Below are 17,618 nucleotides of genomic sequence, written 5' to 3'. Positions count from 1 at the left end.
CCCTACCTCTGACACCGGAGTATGTACTCCCCTACCTCTGACACCGGAGTATGTACTCCCCTACCTCTGACACCGGAGTATGTACTCCCCTACCTCCGACACCGGAGTGTGTACTCCTCTACCTCTGACACCGGAGTATGTACTCCCCTACCTCTGACACCGGAGTATGTACTCCCTACCTCTGACACCGGAGTATGTACTCCCCTACCTCCGACACCGGAGTGTGTACTCCTCTTCCTCTGACACCGGAGTATGTACTCCCCTACCTCCGACACCGGAGTGTGTACTCCTCTACCTCTGACACCGGAGTATGTACTCCCCTACCTCTGACACCGGAGTATGTACTCCTCTACCTCTGACACCGGAGTGTGTACTCCCCTACTCTGACACCGGAGTATGTACTCTCCCTATATCTGACACCGGAGTATGTACTCCCCTACCTCTGACACCGGAGTATGTACTCCCCTACCTCTGACACCGGAATATGTACTCTCCTACCTCTGACACCGGAGTATGTACTCCTCTACCTCTGACACCGGAGTATGTACTCCCCTACCTCTGACACCGGAGTATGTACTCTCCTACCTCTCACACCGGAGTATGTACTCTCCTACCTCTGACACCGGTGTATGTACTCCCCTACCTCTGACACCGGAGTATGTACTCCCCTACCTCTGACACCGGAGTATGTTCTCCCCTACCTCTGACACCGGAGTATGTACTCCCCTACCTCTGACACCGGAGTATGTACTCCCCTACCTCTGACACCGGAGTATGTACTCCCCTACCTCTGACACCGGAGTACGTACTTCCCTACCTCTGACACCGGAGTACGTACTTCCCTACCTCTGACACCGAAGTATGTACTCCCCTACCTCTCACACCGAAGTATGTACTCCCCTATCTCTGACACCCGGAAGTATGTACTCCCCTACCTCTGACACCGGAGTATGTACTCCCCTACCTCTGACACCGGAGTATGTACTCCCCATCTCTGGGCACCGGAAATATTACCCCCACCCCTTTACCCCCGGGGCGGACTTCCCTACCTCTTTACAACCCGGGGGTGTTCCCCACCTCTGACACCGGAGTAAAGTACTCTCCTACCTTCCCCACCCCCCAGGGAAGGAGTAAAATCCCCTAAACCCCTTTACACCGGAGTATTTTACCCCCTACCCCCCCAAAGGATTTTGACTCCCCCCTCTGACAAAACCGGGGTAGGGAATCCCCAAACCTCCCAAACCCGGGGTGTGTACTTTCCCCCCCAAACCCCTGACCCCAACCCGGGGTATGTTCCCCCCCACCTCTGACAAGGAGTATGTATCCCCTAAACCCCTGGCCCAACCCGGGGTTTTGTCTTCCTTATCTGAAAACCGGGGTAGGGACTCCCCTACCTCTGACACCGGAGAGTACTCCCCCACCCTGAAACCGGAATATGTACTTCCCCCCTCCCCCTGACACCGGGTATGTACTCCCCCACCTTGCAACCCGGAGTATGTACTCCCCTACCTCTGACACCGGAGTATGTACTCTCCTACCTCTCACACCGGAGTATGTACTCTCCTACCTCTGACACCGGAGTGTGTACTCCCCTACCTCTGACACCGGAGTATGTACTCCTCTACCTCTGACACCGGTGTATGTACTCCCCTACCTCTGACACCGGAGTATGTACTCCCCTACCTCTGACACCGGAGTATGTTCTCCCCTACCTCTGACACCGGAGTATGTACTCCCCTACCTCTGACACCGGAGTATGTACTCCCCTACCTCTGACACCGGAGTATGTACTCCCCTACCTCTGACACCGGAGTATGTACTCCTCTACCTCTGACACCGGTGTATGTACTCCCCTACCTCTGACACCGGAGTATGTACTCCCCTACCTCTGACACCGGAGTATGTTCTCCCCTACCTCTGACACCGGAGTATGTACTCCCCTACCTCTGACACCGGAGTATGTACTCCCCTACCTCTGACACCGGAGTATGTACTCCCCTACCTCTGACACCGGAGTATGTACTCCCTACCTCTGACACCGGAGTATGTACTCCCTACCTCTGACACCGAAGTATGTACTCCCCTACCTCTGACACCGAGTATGTACTCCCCTACTCTCTGACACCGGAGTATGTACTCCCCTACCTCTGACACCGGAGTATGTACTCCCCTACCTCTGACACCGGAGTATGTACTCCCCTACCTCTGACACCGGAGTATGTACTCCCCTACCTCTGACACCGGAGTACGTACTTCCCTACCTCTGACACCGGAGTATGTACTCCCCTACCTCTGACACCGGAGTATGTACTCCCCTACCTCTGACACCGGAGTATGTACTCCCCTACCTCTGACACCGGAGTATGTACTCCCCTACCTCTGACACCGGAGTATGTACTCCCCTACCTCTGACACCGGAGTATGTACTCCCCTACCTCTCACACCGGAGTATGTACTCCCCTACCTCTGACACCGGAGTATGTACTCCCCTACCTCTGACACCGGAGTATGTACTCCCCTACCTCTGACACCGGAGTATGTACTCCCCTACCTCTGACACCGGAGTACGTACTCCCCTACCTCTGACACCGGAGTATGTACTCCCCTACCTCTGACACCGGAGTATGTACTCCCCTACCTCTGACACCGGGAGTATGTACTCCCCTACCTCTGACACCGGAGTATGTACTCCTCTACCTCTGACACCGGAGTATGTACTCCCCTACCTCTGACACCGGAGTATATACTCCCCTACCTCTGACACCGGAGTATGTACTCCTCTACCTCTGACACCGGAGTATGTACTCCCCTACCTCTGACACCGGAGTATGTACTCCCCTACCTCTGACACCGGAGTATGTACTCCCCTACCTCTGACACCGGAGTATGTACTCCCCTACCTCTGACACCGGAGTATGTACTCCCCTACCTCTGACACCGGAGTATGTACTCCCCTACCTCTGACACCGGAATATGTACTCTCCTACCTCTGACACCGGAGTATGTACTCCCCTACCTCCAGACACCGGAGTATGTACTCCCCTACCTCTGACACCGGAGTATGTACTCCCCTATCTCTGACACCGGAGTATGTACTCCCCTACCTCTGACACCGGAGTATGTACTCCCCTACCTCTGACACCGGAGTATGTACTCCCCTACCTCTGACACCGGAGTATGTACTCCCCTACCCCTGACACCGGAATATGTACTCCCCTATCTCTGACACCGAAGTATGTACTCCCCTACCTCTGACACCGGAGTATGTACTCCCCTACCTCTGACACCGGAGTATGTACTCCCCTATCTCTGACACCGGAGTATGTACTCCCCTACCTCTGACACCGGAGTACGTACTTCCCTACCTCTGACACCGGAGTGTGTACTCCCCTACCTCTGACACCGGAGTATGTACTCTCCTACCTCTGACACCGGAGTATGTACTCCCCTACCTCTGACACCGGAGTATGTACTCCCCTACCCCTGACACCGGAGTATGTACTCCCCTACCTCTGACACCGGAGTATGTACTCCCCTACCTCTCACACCGGAGTGTGTACTCCCCTACCTCTGACACCGGAGTATGTACTCCCCTACCTCTGACACCGGAGTATGTACTCCCCTACCTCTGACACCGGAGTATGTACTCTCCTATATCTGACACCGGAGTTATGTACTCCCCTACCTCTGACACCGGAGTATGTACTCCCCTACCTCTGACACCGGAATATGTACTCTCCCTACCTCTGACACCGGAGTATGTACTCCCTCTACCTCTGACCCGGAGTATGTACTCCCCTACCTCTGACACCGGAGTATGTACTCTCCTACCTCTCACACCGGGAGTATGTACTCTCCTACCTCTGACACCGGTGTATGTACTCCCCTACCTCTGACACCGGAGTATGTACTCCCCTACCTCTGACACCGGAGTATGTTCTCCCCTACCTCTGACACCGGAGTATGTACTCCCCTACCTCTGACACCGGAGTATGTACTCCCCTACCTCTGACACCGGAGTATGTACTCCCCTACCTCTGACACCGGAGTACGTACTTCCCTACCTCTGACACCGGAGTACGTACTTCCCTACCTCTGACACCGAAGTATGTACTCCCCTACCTCTCACACCGAAGTATGTACTCCCCTATCTCTGACACCGAAGTATGTACTCCCCTACCTCTGACACCGGAGTATGTACTCCCCTACCTCTGACACCGGAGTATGTACTCCCCTATCTCTGACACCGGAGTATGTACTCCCCTACCTCTGACACCGGAGTACGTACTTCCCTACCTCTGACACCGGAGTGTGTACTCCCCTACCTCTGACACCGGAGTATGTACTCTCCTACCTCTGACACCGGAGTATGTACTCCCCTACCTCTGACACCGGAGTATGTACTCCCCTACCCCTGACACCGGAGTATGTACTCCCCTACCTCTGACACCGGAGTATGTACTCCCCTACCTCTCACACCGGAGTGTGTACTCCCCTACCTCTGACACCGGAGTATGTACTCCCCTACCTCTGACACCGGAGTATGTACTCCCCTACCTCTGACACCGGAGTATGTACTCCCCTACCTCTGACACCGGAGTATGTACTCCCCTACCTCTGACACCGGAGTATGTACTCCCCTACCTCTGACACCGGAGTATGTACTCCCCTACCTCTGACACCGGAGTATGTACTCCCCTACCTCTGACACCGGAGTATGTACTCCCCTACCTCTGACACCGGAGTATGTACTCCCCTACCTCTGACACCGGAGTATATACTCCCCTACCTCTGACACCGGAGTATGTACTCCTCTACCTCTGACACCGGAGTATGTACTCCCCTACCTCTGACACCGGAGTATGTACTCCCCTACCTCTGACACCGGAGTATGTACTCCCCTACCTCTGACACCGGAGTATGTACTCCCCTACCTCTGACACCGGAGTATGTACTCCCCTACCCCTGACACCGGAATATGTACTCTCCTACCTCTGACACCGGAGTATGTACTCTCCTACCTCCAGACACCGGAGTACGTACTCCCCTACCTCTGACACCGGAATATGTACTCTCCTACCTCTGACACCGGAGTATGTACTCCCCTACCTCCAGACACCGGAGTATGTACTCTCCTACCTCTGACACCGGAGTATGTACTCCCCTACCTCTGACACCGGAATATGTACTCTCCTACCTCTGACACCGGAGTATGTACTCTCCTACCTCTGACACCGGAGTATGTACTCCCCTACCTCTGACACCGGAGTATGTACTCCCCTACCTCTGACACCGGAGTATGTACTCCCCTACCCCTGACACCGGAATATGTACTCTCCTACCTCTGACACCGGAGTATGTACTCCCCTACCTCCAGACACCGGAGTACGTACTCCCCTACCTCTGACACCGGAATATGTACTCTCCTACCTCTGACACCGGAGTATGTACTCCCCTACCTCCAGACACCGGAGTATGTACTCTCCCTACCTCTGACACCGGAGTATGTACTCCCCTACCTCTGACACCGGAATATGTACTCTCCTACCTCTGACACCGGAGTATGTACTCCCCTACCTCTGACACCGGAGTATGTACTCTCCTACCTCTGACACCGGAGTACGTACTCCCCTACCTCTGACACCGGAGTATGTACTCCCCTACCTCTGACACCGGAGTATGTACTCCCCTACCTCTGACACCGGAGTATGTACTCCCCTACCTCTGACACCGGAGTACGTACTCCCCTACCTCTGACACCGGAGTATGTACTCCCCTACCTCTGACACCGGAGTATGTACTCCCCTACCTCTGACACCGGAGTATGTACTCCCCTACCTCTGACACCGGAGTATGTACTCCCCTACCTCCAGACACCTGTTATATTGTTTTATCAATACCTTGGGAATAACATGTTACCAAACTCTAAAATACAAAAAGTAAGATTTTGTTACATCCAGATAATATCTTTATTATTCCAATATATATACATGATATAATACATTTATATACACATGTATAAGTATGCCTGCTCTAACTAAATTGTAGACCTTCGTATGATGATGGCTGGATATCAATGTGTTCCGTCAAAAATATCCGGAACTTTTACGAAACTACCGCTACACTTCCGCGTTTATCCATCGACCGACTATAGGCTCGTGATGTTTATTGTGATATGACCATATAAGGTAGTTTACATAACTCAATATATCTGACTTATTAAGGACATTTTAGTAACATTTGTGTCGTCTTCATTACAATCGAGTCATTGCTGCCGTAGAACCCCTGCCAGTAGATAGACTGTCGCCAATGCGTCGCGTTGTAAAGGCCATTGGGATTTGAGTCGGAACACTTCCTGTACCACCAGGCTCCTCCCCGACCTTCGGCACAGCTTCGGTCATCGTCTTTGTCGTTGTCTCGGTCCAGTGTTGAAAACTTAAAGCCGTTACTAGTGCTAAGGCCATCGCCTGGAAATGGAGTATTGTTAATGTTTGTGAGTCTAATGACAGGACGAAGATAAACAAAGCCAAGACCAGAACCAGTACATACCAACTGTACGTGACCTCGTATTGAGTAAAATACAAACACATTAGGATGAAACAGCTGTCGGTCTATACGATGATTATCAGTCAAAAATTGTGACACTCCAGGATGTCATTGTGAAATTATAACACGTTATTGACACTCTAGAACGTCATAGTGACACTACAGTATTTCAATGTGGAATTCCATACTGTCCTTTTATCAGAGATTCATTGTAACACTTTAGAATGTCACTGTAACACTCCAGGATGTCATTGCCAAACTCTAGAATTGCATTGTCAAACGTCGGAATGTTATGTAACACTCCAGAATATGATAGTGACACTGCAGTATTTCAATGTGAAATTCAATCATGTCATTTTGTCACTTAAGGGTGTCATTGTAACACTATAGAAAATCATTATAACATTTCAGAATGTCATTTTAACACATCCTCGTAACACATTTTCAGTCTCAATTTTATAGAGTTTTAAAAAGATAAGAAATGTAAATCAAGGACGTGTTGATATATAACTTTAGGACGTGTGTTAGTAAAAGGTTATGATATATAACTTTAGGACGTGTGTTAGTAAAGGTTATGATATATAACTTTAGGACACGTGTTTGTAAAGGTTATGCTATATAACTTTAGGGCGTATGTTAGTAAAGGCTATGATATATAATTTTAGGATGTGTGTTAGTAAAGGTTATGATATATAACTTTAGGACGTGTGTTAGTAAAGGTTATGATATATAACTTTAGGACGTGTGTTAGTAAATGTTATGATATATAACTTTAGGACGTGTGTTAGTAAAGGTTATGATACATAACTTTAGGACGTGTGTTAGTGAAGGTTGTGATATATAACTTTAGGACGTGTGTTAGTAAAGGTTATGATATATAACTTTAGGACGTGTGTTAGTAAAGGTTATGATATATAACTTTAGGACGTGTTTTAGTAAAGGTTATGATATATAACTTTAGGACGTGTTAGTTGAGGTTATGATATATAACTTCAGGACGTATGTTAGTAAAGGTTACGATATCTAACTTTAGGATGTGTGTTAGTAAAGGTTATGATATATAACTTTAGGACGTATGTTAGTAAAGGTTACGGTATATAACTTTAGGACGTGTGTCAGTAAAGGTTATGATATATAACTTTAGGACGTATGTTAGTAAAGGTTATGATATAAAACTTTAGGACGTGTGTTAGTAAAGGTTATGATATAGAACTTTAGGACGTGTGTAAGTAAAGGTTATGATATAGAACTTTAGGACGTGTGTAAGTAAAGGTTATGATATATAACTTTAGGACGTCTGCTAGTAAAGGTTATGATATATAACTTTAGGACGTGTGTTAGTAAAGGTTATGATATATAACTTTAGGACGTGTGTTAGTAAAGGTTATGATATATAACTTTAGGACGTGTGTAAGTAAAGGTTATGATATATAACTTATGACGTTTGTTAGTAAAGGTATATGATATAGAACTTTAGGATGTGTGTTAGTAAAGGTTATGATATATAACTTCAGGACGTGTTAGTAAAGGTTATGATATATAACTTTAGGACTTGTGTTAGTAAAGGTTATGATATAAAACTTCAGGACATGTTTTATTAAAGGTTATGATATATAACTTTAGGACGTGTGTTAGTAAAGGTTATGATATATAACTTTAGGATGTGTGTTAGTAAAGGTTATGATATATAACTTGAGGACGTGTGTTAGTAAAGGTTATGAAATATAACTTTAGGATGTGTGTTAGTAAAGGTTATGATATATAACTTTAGGATGTGTGTTAGTAAAGGTTATGATATAGAACTTTAGGACGTGTGTTAGTAAAGGTTATGATATATAACTTTAGGACGTTTGTTAGTAAAGGTTATGATATAGAACTTTAGGATGTGTGTTAGTAAAGGTTATGATATATAACTTTAGGACTTGTGTTAGTAAAGGTTATGATATATATCTTCAGGACATGTTTCATTAAAGGTTATGATATATAACTTTAGGGCGTGTGTTAGTTAAGGTTATAACTTTACGACGTGTGTTAGTAAAGGTTATGATATATAACTTTAGGATGTGTGTTAGTAAAGGTTATGATATATAACTTTAGGATGTGTGTTAGTAAAGGTTATGATATATAACTTTAGGACGTGTGTTAGTAAAGGTTATGATATATAACTTTAGGATGTTTGTTAGTAAAGGTTATGATATATAATGTGAGGACGTGTGTTAGTAAAGGTTATGATATATAACTTTAGGACGTGTGTTAGTTAAGGTTATAATTTTAGGACTTGTGTTAGTAAAGGTTATGATATATAACTTTAGGACGTGTGTTAGTAAAGGTTATGATATATAACTTTAGGATGTGTTAGTAAAGGTTATGATATATAACTTTAGGACGTGTGTTAGTAAAGGTTATGATATATAACTTTAGGACGTGTGTTAGTAAAGGTTATGATATATAACTTTAGGATGTGTGTAAGTTCAGGTTATGATATAGAACTTTAGGACGTGTGTAAGTTCAGGTTATGATATATAACTTTAGGACTTGTGTTAGTAAAGGTTATGATATATAACTTTAGGATGTGTGTAAGTTCAGGTTATGATATATAACTTTAGGATGTGCGTTAGTAAAGGTTATATATAACTTTAGGACGTGTGTTAGGTAAGGTTATGATATATAACTTTAGGACGTTTGTTAGTAAAGGTTATGATATAGAACTTTAGCACGTGTGTTAGTAAAGGTTATGATATATAACTTTAGGACGGGTGTTAGTAAAGGTTATGATATATAACTTTAGGACGTGTTAATAAAGGTTATGATATATAACTTTAGGACGTGTGTTAGTAAATGTTATGATATATTAACTTTAGGACATGTGTTAGTAAAGGTTATGATATATAACTTTAGGACGTGTGTTAGTAAAGGTTATGATATATAACTTTAGGACGTGTGTTAGTAAAGGTTATGATAAATAACTTTAGGACGTGTGTTAGTAAAGGTTATGATATATAACTTTAGGACGTGTGTTAATAAAGGTTATGATATATAACTTTAGGACGTGTGTTAGTAAAGGTTAATATATATAACTTTAGGACGTATGTTAGTAAAGGTTATGATATCTAACTTTAGGACGTGTGCTAGTTAAGGTTATGTAAATGCCTTACTAATATTTCCAGTAAATCCCGACACAGACAATGCGTAGCCTTCTACCTCGCTGGAAATCTGGAAACTCGAGTATTCGACGTAACCAAATGTGTCATTTAATGATTCCACTTCTATCCGGAGTATGCATGGTGCCTGAGTCAGTGTAAATATATTGTCGTTCCCTGTGTTAAAAGTTATATTATTATTTTTTCTTTGTTTTCATGGTAAATACTCAAATGTGATTGGTCGAAAAATTCTTTTCCATTCTTCTAATAATTTAATTTTGTATGAAACACGCATTTTCATTGGCTGAAATAATTTTGTTATACCTCAATAACAAAATGTTTGACGTTGCGAAATGTAACGTCATTTTTGATTGGCTGATGACTTTGCGTAATAATTTATCACAGAAAAGAGTTCGCCAAAGAAAGTGAAATATCTTGGTGTGTATAAGACGAAATTAAATTATAAGAATTAACATTAATTATTTTTTCTGTTATACAGTCATAACATAAAAAAACTGGAGTGTACTCTCTTCATAAACCGCTTCGCGGTTTATTTAGAGTACACTCCAGTTTTTTTCTTTTATGACTGTATAACAGAAAAAATAATTGATGTTAATCCTTAATTAAAGAAATTCCGAGAATGGCGCGAAAAATGTGACGTCACAATACGACAATTGACGTTGCGTATAGATTTAAAAAAAAAATCCCATTTAAAACCAGTAAATTGTACATAAAACATGTTTTAAATAAGAAAATCATTTTCAAAAATAAATTATAAGCGTTGATGTCAATTTTTTTTTTTCATCGGGGCATGAAACAAATTTTGTTTGCAAACTTCTGAAAGAATCCGCTACGCGGATTCATACAGTTTGCAAACAAAATTTGTTTCATACCCCGATGAAACTTAAAAAAAAAAAATGACATCAATGCGTAAATAAAATGTAATTTACTTGGTGTGAAACCCCCACAATGGATCTATATAAAACAAACTAACAATAATGTATCTATATTAATTAATACAGTTTCTGATGTAATTAAACATCAAATAAGAGGTGTTGAAACCTAACCTTTGAGGACATGGACATAAAGCCTAATGTCAAGACTTGGGTCATACATCATGTAGGGATAGACACTAAACCTGTTAGTACATGGATGTAAGCCCAAGGTCAAGTCCGGGCCATACATCATGTAGGGATAGACACTAAACCTGTTAGTACATGGATGTAAGCCCAAGGTCAAGTCCGGGCCATACATCATGTAGGGATAGACACTAAACCTGTTAGTACATGGATGTAAGCCCAAGGTCAAGTCAAGGTCATACATCATGTAGGGATAGACACTAAACCTGTTAGTACTGGGATATAAGCCCAAGGTCAAGTCAAGGTCATACATCATGTAGGGATAGACACTAAACCTGTTAGTACATGGATGTAAGCCCAAGGTCAAGTCAAGGTCATACATCATGTAGGGATAGACACTAAACCTGTTAGTACATGGATATAAGCCCAAGGTCAAGTCAAGGTCATACATCATGTAGGGATAGACACCAAACCTTTTAGTACTGGGATATAAGCCCAAGGTCAAGTCCGGGTCATACATACACTTGTAATGTAGCGATACATACCTAACCTTCTAGAACATGGATATAAGACCAAGGTCAAGGTCAGGGTCAGGGTCATACGTAATGAAAAGGGATAGACAGAGCATAATATAAAGCTGAGGGTCTGACATAATGTATATGGATAGAAAGATAGTAAAACATCAATACAGTGAATAAGTTGTGGGAACATAACGCCAATCTATGATATTCCTATAAACTCCATAAAGATATTCCGACATGACAAAAACATCAAGTTTTCCAAACATGTCGTTCATCAAGTCCTGTAAAAATTGACTTTGCCTATAAGTAAGTGCTTAACAGTGCATGACTCGGGACACGCTAAATAGATCTAAATTATTAACGTTGTCGATGTAAATAGGTACCGTTATACTATTACTAGGAAGATTAACAGTAGATAATCTAGCAATAGTAGTGGTAGGATCTCACAAAGAAACACAAATGGTATAAATAGGTACGATTAGTAGACAACGAGGAAGATTAACAGCAGATAATCTGTAGTCGTAGGATGTCACAGAGAAAATGAAACAAACCTCTGTTGCCACTATTATAATGATTAAACAGGGACAGGAATGGCGAACTCACCTAACCAGTAATTACCAGAAAGGTCACCAAATCCAGTTTTATACTGGTCCCAGTTCCTGTAGAAGTACACCTCCTCGCTTTGTCGGTTTTGTATGACCTGTACAACAGAATTATCATGGTAAACATTTATAATTGTAACACAATGATTTACGTATAAGTATATAGAATTATAGCGGTCATACTATTTGAAATGAACCCCTTCGTTTTATTTCAGTTAAAACATGTTTACAATTTGGGAAATGTATATAACTACATCCTTGTAATACTAACCTGTCAGGCCATGTAACTATGTAGATGTAATTAACTATATATTGTAATACTAACCTGTCAGGCCATGTAACTATGTAGATGTAATTAACTATATATTGTAATACTAACCTGTCAGGCCATGTAACTATGTAGATGTAATTAACTATATATTGTAATACTAACCTGTCAGGCCATGTAACTATGTAGATGTAATTAACTATATATTGTAATACTAACCTGTCAGGCCATGTAAATATGTAGATGTAATTAACTATATCTTGTAATACCTACCTGTCAGGCCATGTAACTATGAAGATGTAATTAACTATATATTGTAACACCTTTTTTTTTTTTTGATAATGAGAGGTATCTTGTAATACTTACCTGTCAGACCATGTAACTATGTAGATGTAATTAACTATATATTGTAATACCTTTTTTTTTTGACAATGAGAGGTATCTTGTAATACTTACCTGTCAGACCATGTAACTATGTTGATGTAATTAACTATATCTTGTAATACTTACTGTCCAAGGGCCTCCTTCACTATCCACATCACAGTAAACATTGAAACTGTTTCCCTGTACTGGAGTGATACAGTAGACCCCGGAATGTTCTGCCTCCTCACACGTCTGTATACCTGGAGTATCATGGGGAGGAAGTCGTCAATACGTAATACAGATGTTGTTTTTTTTTAAATAAGTTCAGTTTTAATGATATCAAATACTAACATAATCTTTCAAAGCATAGTTCTTTTTTCAGATGTAAATTTCAATTCAGAATCATTGTATTGTTGAGAAGAATTTTGCTACCGGCAAAGCCGGTAAAAGTCCTATTGTAAAGACATACATAATGTACACAGGCAAACTTCTTTCCGGTGAAATCAATGTAAATTGTTTCCATGCCATTCACACTTGGTGCTGCATGCTGTCACCAGATTTCTCCAGAAAGTGTACATCCGGGCTACTCTTGCACCATATATGCTGGTAAAGCATTACATTTCGATAACTGGAACATTTCTTTTCGAAGCGATTGCACAGCGAAATGCCGCGTTATCGTAATGTCGATAGGGGTAGGGCCATTGGTCTGATAATGCAGGGCATTGCAACGTCATGTAGCCCAGCAATATAGTATTCATATGATAACAATTCCTGGTTAAGTTGGGCGTCTAAGAATCACAGGGAGCTGTTGTGGCTGTCCCAGGAGCGGACGTCCGCGAATTACGTCGCGACGTCAAGAGAGAAGGATACGTCCCTCGCACTTTCTTAACCCCTAACCCTAACCCAACCCATAACCCATAACCCCTAACCCCTAACCCTAACCCAACCCCTAACCTCTAACCCAACCCCTAACCCTAACCCAACCCCTAACCTCTAACCCCTAACCCAACTTCTAACCCTAACCCCTAACCTCTAACCCCTAACCCAACCCCTAACCCTAACCCAACCCCTAACCTCTAACCCCTAACCCAACCCCTAACCCCTAACCCAACCCCTAACCCAACCCCTAACCCAACCCCTAACCCTAACCCAACCCTAACCCAACCCCTCACCCTAACCCAACCCCTAACCCCTAACCCTAACATATTTCAGACGGCGACGGAGACGGCCCGTCAGGTTTCCGGTAATGTTTCATTTAAGGCCACGACGTCCCTATAGTCCGCCACTTACACAGAGGAGTCGCGAACGTCGAATGCATTGGCTGATTTTACATCTAATCGGGTTCGTTTGGCCCATTGGAGACGCGTGTTGTTCACTGACGAGCCTCGCTTTATAGGCCAGATGGTGCCTATCGACGTCATGGTCACTGATATTTTGACGCTTGCATAACAGAAAGCGACTAATTCGGGACAGAGATATTTCGAGGCGTAAAAACACCTGTCGTGGTTATCGACGGTAATCGAACAGCACTAAGATATCGGGATCAGGCGTTGAGACCGCATATTTACCCTCTTTTTCATCAACGTAAACTTCGGCTACGGCAGGACAACGCGAGGTCCCATGTTGCTGGAGTTTGTCGTGACTTTCTGGCTTAAAACAGCGTCCCAGTTCTTGATTGGCCACCACACAGTCCAGGTATGTCCCTATCGAGCTTGTGTAGGACGAGCCAGACAAGAAGGAGGAAGTAGCGCGTCAACGTCCCGTATAACGTCGCTTAACTCACGCAGTCCCTTATTCAGGAGTGGAATAATATCCCTCAAAGGGCTACAAATACATTGATGGGGTCAATGTTAAGGAGAGTTAGAGGAGCGACTGATGCCAGGTGTTGACACCCAAGTCACTGATCTGGACGAGGACACGGCGTAGTGTACTCTTGTTTAAACGGTATTCACGTAAACACCGTCAACAAAGTAACGGGACATGGCTCGCTTCAACCTTTGTCAAATGATTAACAAAATACATGGTTTTACGGGGCCGAACACTAAACCTGTCAAATATTCTCACGTGGCAACATTTTACGGAATCTGTAGACACACGGCGAGAAAGTCTACATACGTTCGTCATACTTAAGAACGGGATCACATATACTGAAGCATGCTGAGGATCGTTCTCAAACTAAAATACGAAAATCAAAAACTAAGAATGTTTGAGTATTCCAATTTTAAGCATATGCTCAAATTTAAATATTCAGAATGAAGTAAACAAGTTTCGTACAAGCGAAACAAGTAATGCCATGTCTTGATGTGGCTTATCTGGTGATTAATTATGGCTTTGTCTCATTATAACTTACCTGGTGGTTAATTAAAGCCTTGTCCCAGTATGACTTACCTGGTGGTTAATTATAGCTTTGTCTCATTATAACTTACCTGGTGGTTAATTAAAGCCTTGTCCCATTATAAATTACCTGGTGGTTAATTATAGCTTTGTCTCATTATGGCTTACCTGGCGGTTAATTACAGCTTTGTCTCATTATGACTTACCTGGTGGTAAATTATAGCTTTGTCCCATTATAACTTACCTGGTGGTTAATTACAGCTTTGTCCCATTATAACTTACCTGGTGGTTAATTACAGCTTTGTCTCATTGTGACTTACCTGGTGGTTAATTATAGCTTTGTCTCATTATGACTTACCTGGTGGTTAATTACAGCTTTGTCTCATTATAACTTACCTGTTGGTTAATTACAGCTTTGTCCCATTATAACTTACCTGGTGGTTAATTATAGCTTTGTCTCATTATGACTTACCTGGTGGTTAATTATAGCTTTGTCTCATTATGACTTACCTGGTGGTTAATTATAGCTTTGTCCCATTATAACTTACCTGGTGGCTAATTATAGCTTTGTGCCATTATAACTTACCTGGTGGTTACTTATAACTTGGTCTCATTATAACTAACCTGGTGGTTAATTACAGCTTTGTCTCATTGTGACTTACATGGTGGTTAATTAAAGCCTTGTCTTATTATGACTTACCTGGTGGTTAATTACAGCTTTGTCTCATTATAACTTACCTGGTGGTTAATTATAACTTGGTCTCATTATAACTTACCTGGTGGTTAATTACAGCTTTGTCTCATTATAACTTACCTGGTGGTTAATTATAACTTGGTCTCATTATAACTTACCTGGTGGTTAATTACAGCTTTGTCCATTATAACTTACCTGGTGGTTAATTACAGCTTTGTCCCATCATAACTAACCTGGTGGTTAATTACAGCTTTGTCTCATTATGACATACCTGGTGGCTAATTATAGCTTTGTCTCATTATGACTTACCTGGTGGCTAATTACAGCTTTGTCCCATTATAACTTACCTGGTGGTTAATTATAGCTTTGTCTCATTTTAACTTACCTGGTGGTTAATTACAGCTTTGTCTCATTATGACTTACCTGGTGGTTAATCATAGCTTTGTCTCATTATAACTTACCTGGTGGTTAATCATAGCTTTGTCTCATTATGACATACCTGGTGTTGTTTTGTGACAAGTTGTAGTGATTTGGGGAATAGTGGAGGGACCCTGCGACCCGTTAACCAATTCTCCGACATCAGCAATTTTGTCTGAGTTTGTAAATACATTTTCTGTTAGTTTGTTTCAGAACTTTTATTATTTAATAACACGAGTTTGATATCAATATAACAATAGAGAACACTGGATATGTTTAATATGGTGTTATTACAACCTAGTAGAATTAAATATTTAGAGAGGGTGAAAGTATCATAATACATATACCATTATATCTATACGTCATTATATACTGTATTTCCATTATATCTATATGTCATTATACTGTATTTCCATTATATATATGTCATTATACTGTATTTCCATTATATATATATGTCATTATACTGTATTTCCATTATATCTACACGTCATTATATACTGTATTTCCATTATATATATATGTCATTATATACTGTATTTCCATTATATATATATGTCATTATATACTGTATTTCCATTATATATATATGTCATTATATACTGTATTTCCATTATATATATATGTCATTATATACTGTATTTCCATTATATATATATGTCATTATACTGTATTTCCATTATATATATATGTCATTATATACTGTATTTCCATTATATATATATGTCATTATACTATATTTCCATTATATATATATGTCATTATACTGTATTTCCATTATATATATATGTCATTATACTGTATTTCCATTAAATCTATATATGTCATTATACTGTATTTCCATTATATATATATGTCATTATATACTGTATTTCCATTATATATATATGTCATTATACTGTATTTCCATTATATCTATATGTCATTATATACTGTATTTCCATTATGTATATATGTCATTATATACTGTATTTCCATTATATATATATATGTCATTATATACTGTATTTCCATTATATATATATGTCATTATACTGTATTTCCATTATATATATACGTCATTATACCGTATTTCCATTATATATATACGTCATTATATACTGTATTTCCATTATATATATATGTCATTATACTGTATTTCCATTATATATATATGTCATTATATACTGTATTTCCATTATATATATATGTCATTATATACTGTATTTCCATTATATATATGTCATTATATACTGTATTTCCATTATATATATGTCATTATATACTGTATATTCCATTATATATATACGTCATTATACTGTATATTCCATTATATATATACGTCATTATACTGTATTCCATTATATATATATGTCATTATACTGTATTTCCATTATATATATATGTCATTATACTGTATTTCCATTATATATATATGTCATTATATACTGTATTTCCATTATATATATATGTCATTATACACTGTATTTCCATTATATATATATGTCATTATACTGTATTTCCATTATATATATATGTCATTATATACTGTATTTCCATTATATATTTACGTCATTATATACTGTATTTCCATTATATATATATGTCATTATATACTGTATTTCCATTATATATATATGTCATTATATACTGTATTTTTTTTTTTTTATTTTAA

The 17,618-nt window shown here is 40.8% G+C and overlaps 1 protein-coding gene across 2 annotated transcripts in view; it reads right to left on the bottom strand.

The window, feature by feature from the left end:
- Positions 1–5,964: 5,964 nt before the first annotated feature.
- The window catches only part of LOC117315736 (fibrinogen beta chain-like), a 33,195-nt gene continuing 21,541 nt past the window's right edge, over positions 5,965–17,618 (bottom strand). The window contains exons 3-7 of one of the 2 annotated variants that reach the window (XM_033870089.1): positions 16,047–16,139; positions 12,667–12,779; positions 11,890–11,986; positions 9,702–9,863; positions 5,965–6,467 (exon numbers count right to left, since the gene is read on the bottom strand). In XM_033870089.1, the coding sequence (XP_033725980.1) occupies positions 6,220–6,467; positions 9,702–9,863; positions 11,890–11,986; positions 12,667–12,779; positions 16,047–16,139 (713 nt within the window). In that variant the 3' untranslated portion in view covers positions 5,965–6,219. The remainder of the gene's footprint in view (positions 6,468–9,701; positions 9,864–11,889; positions 11,987–12,666; positions 12,780–16,046; positions 16,140–17,618) is intronic. The other variant, XM_033870090.1, reaches the window with a different exon arrangement.

This window comes from Pecten maximus, chromosome 17, assembly GCF_902652985.1.
Source record: "Pecten maximus chromosome 17, xPecMax1.1, whole genome shotgun sequence".
NCBI lineage: Eukaryota > Metazoa > Mollusca > Bivalvia > Pectinida > Pectinidae > Pecten > Pecten maximus.
Note: the sequence above shows the minus strand (reverse complement) of the source record. Positions and strands in the feature narration are given on the sequence as shown.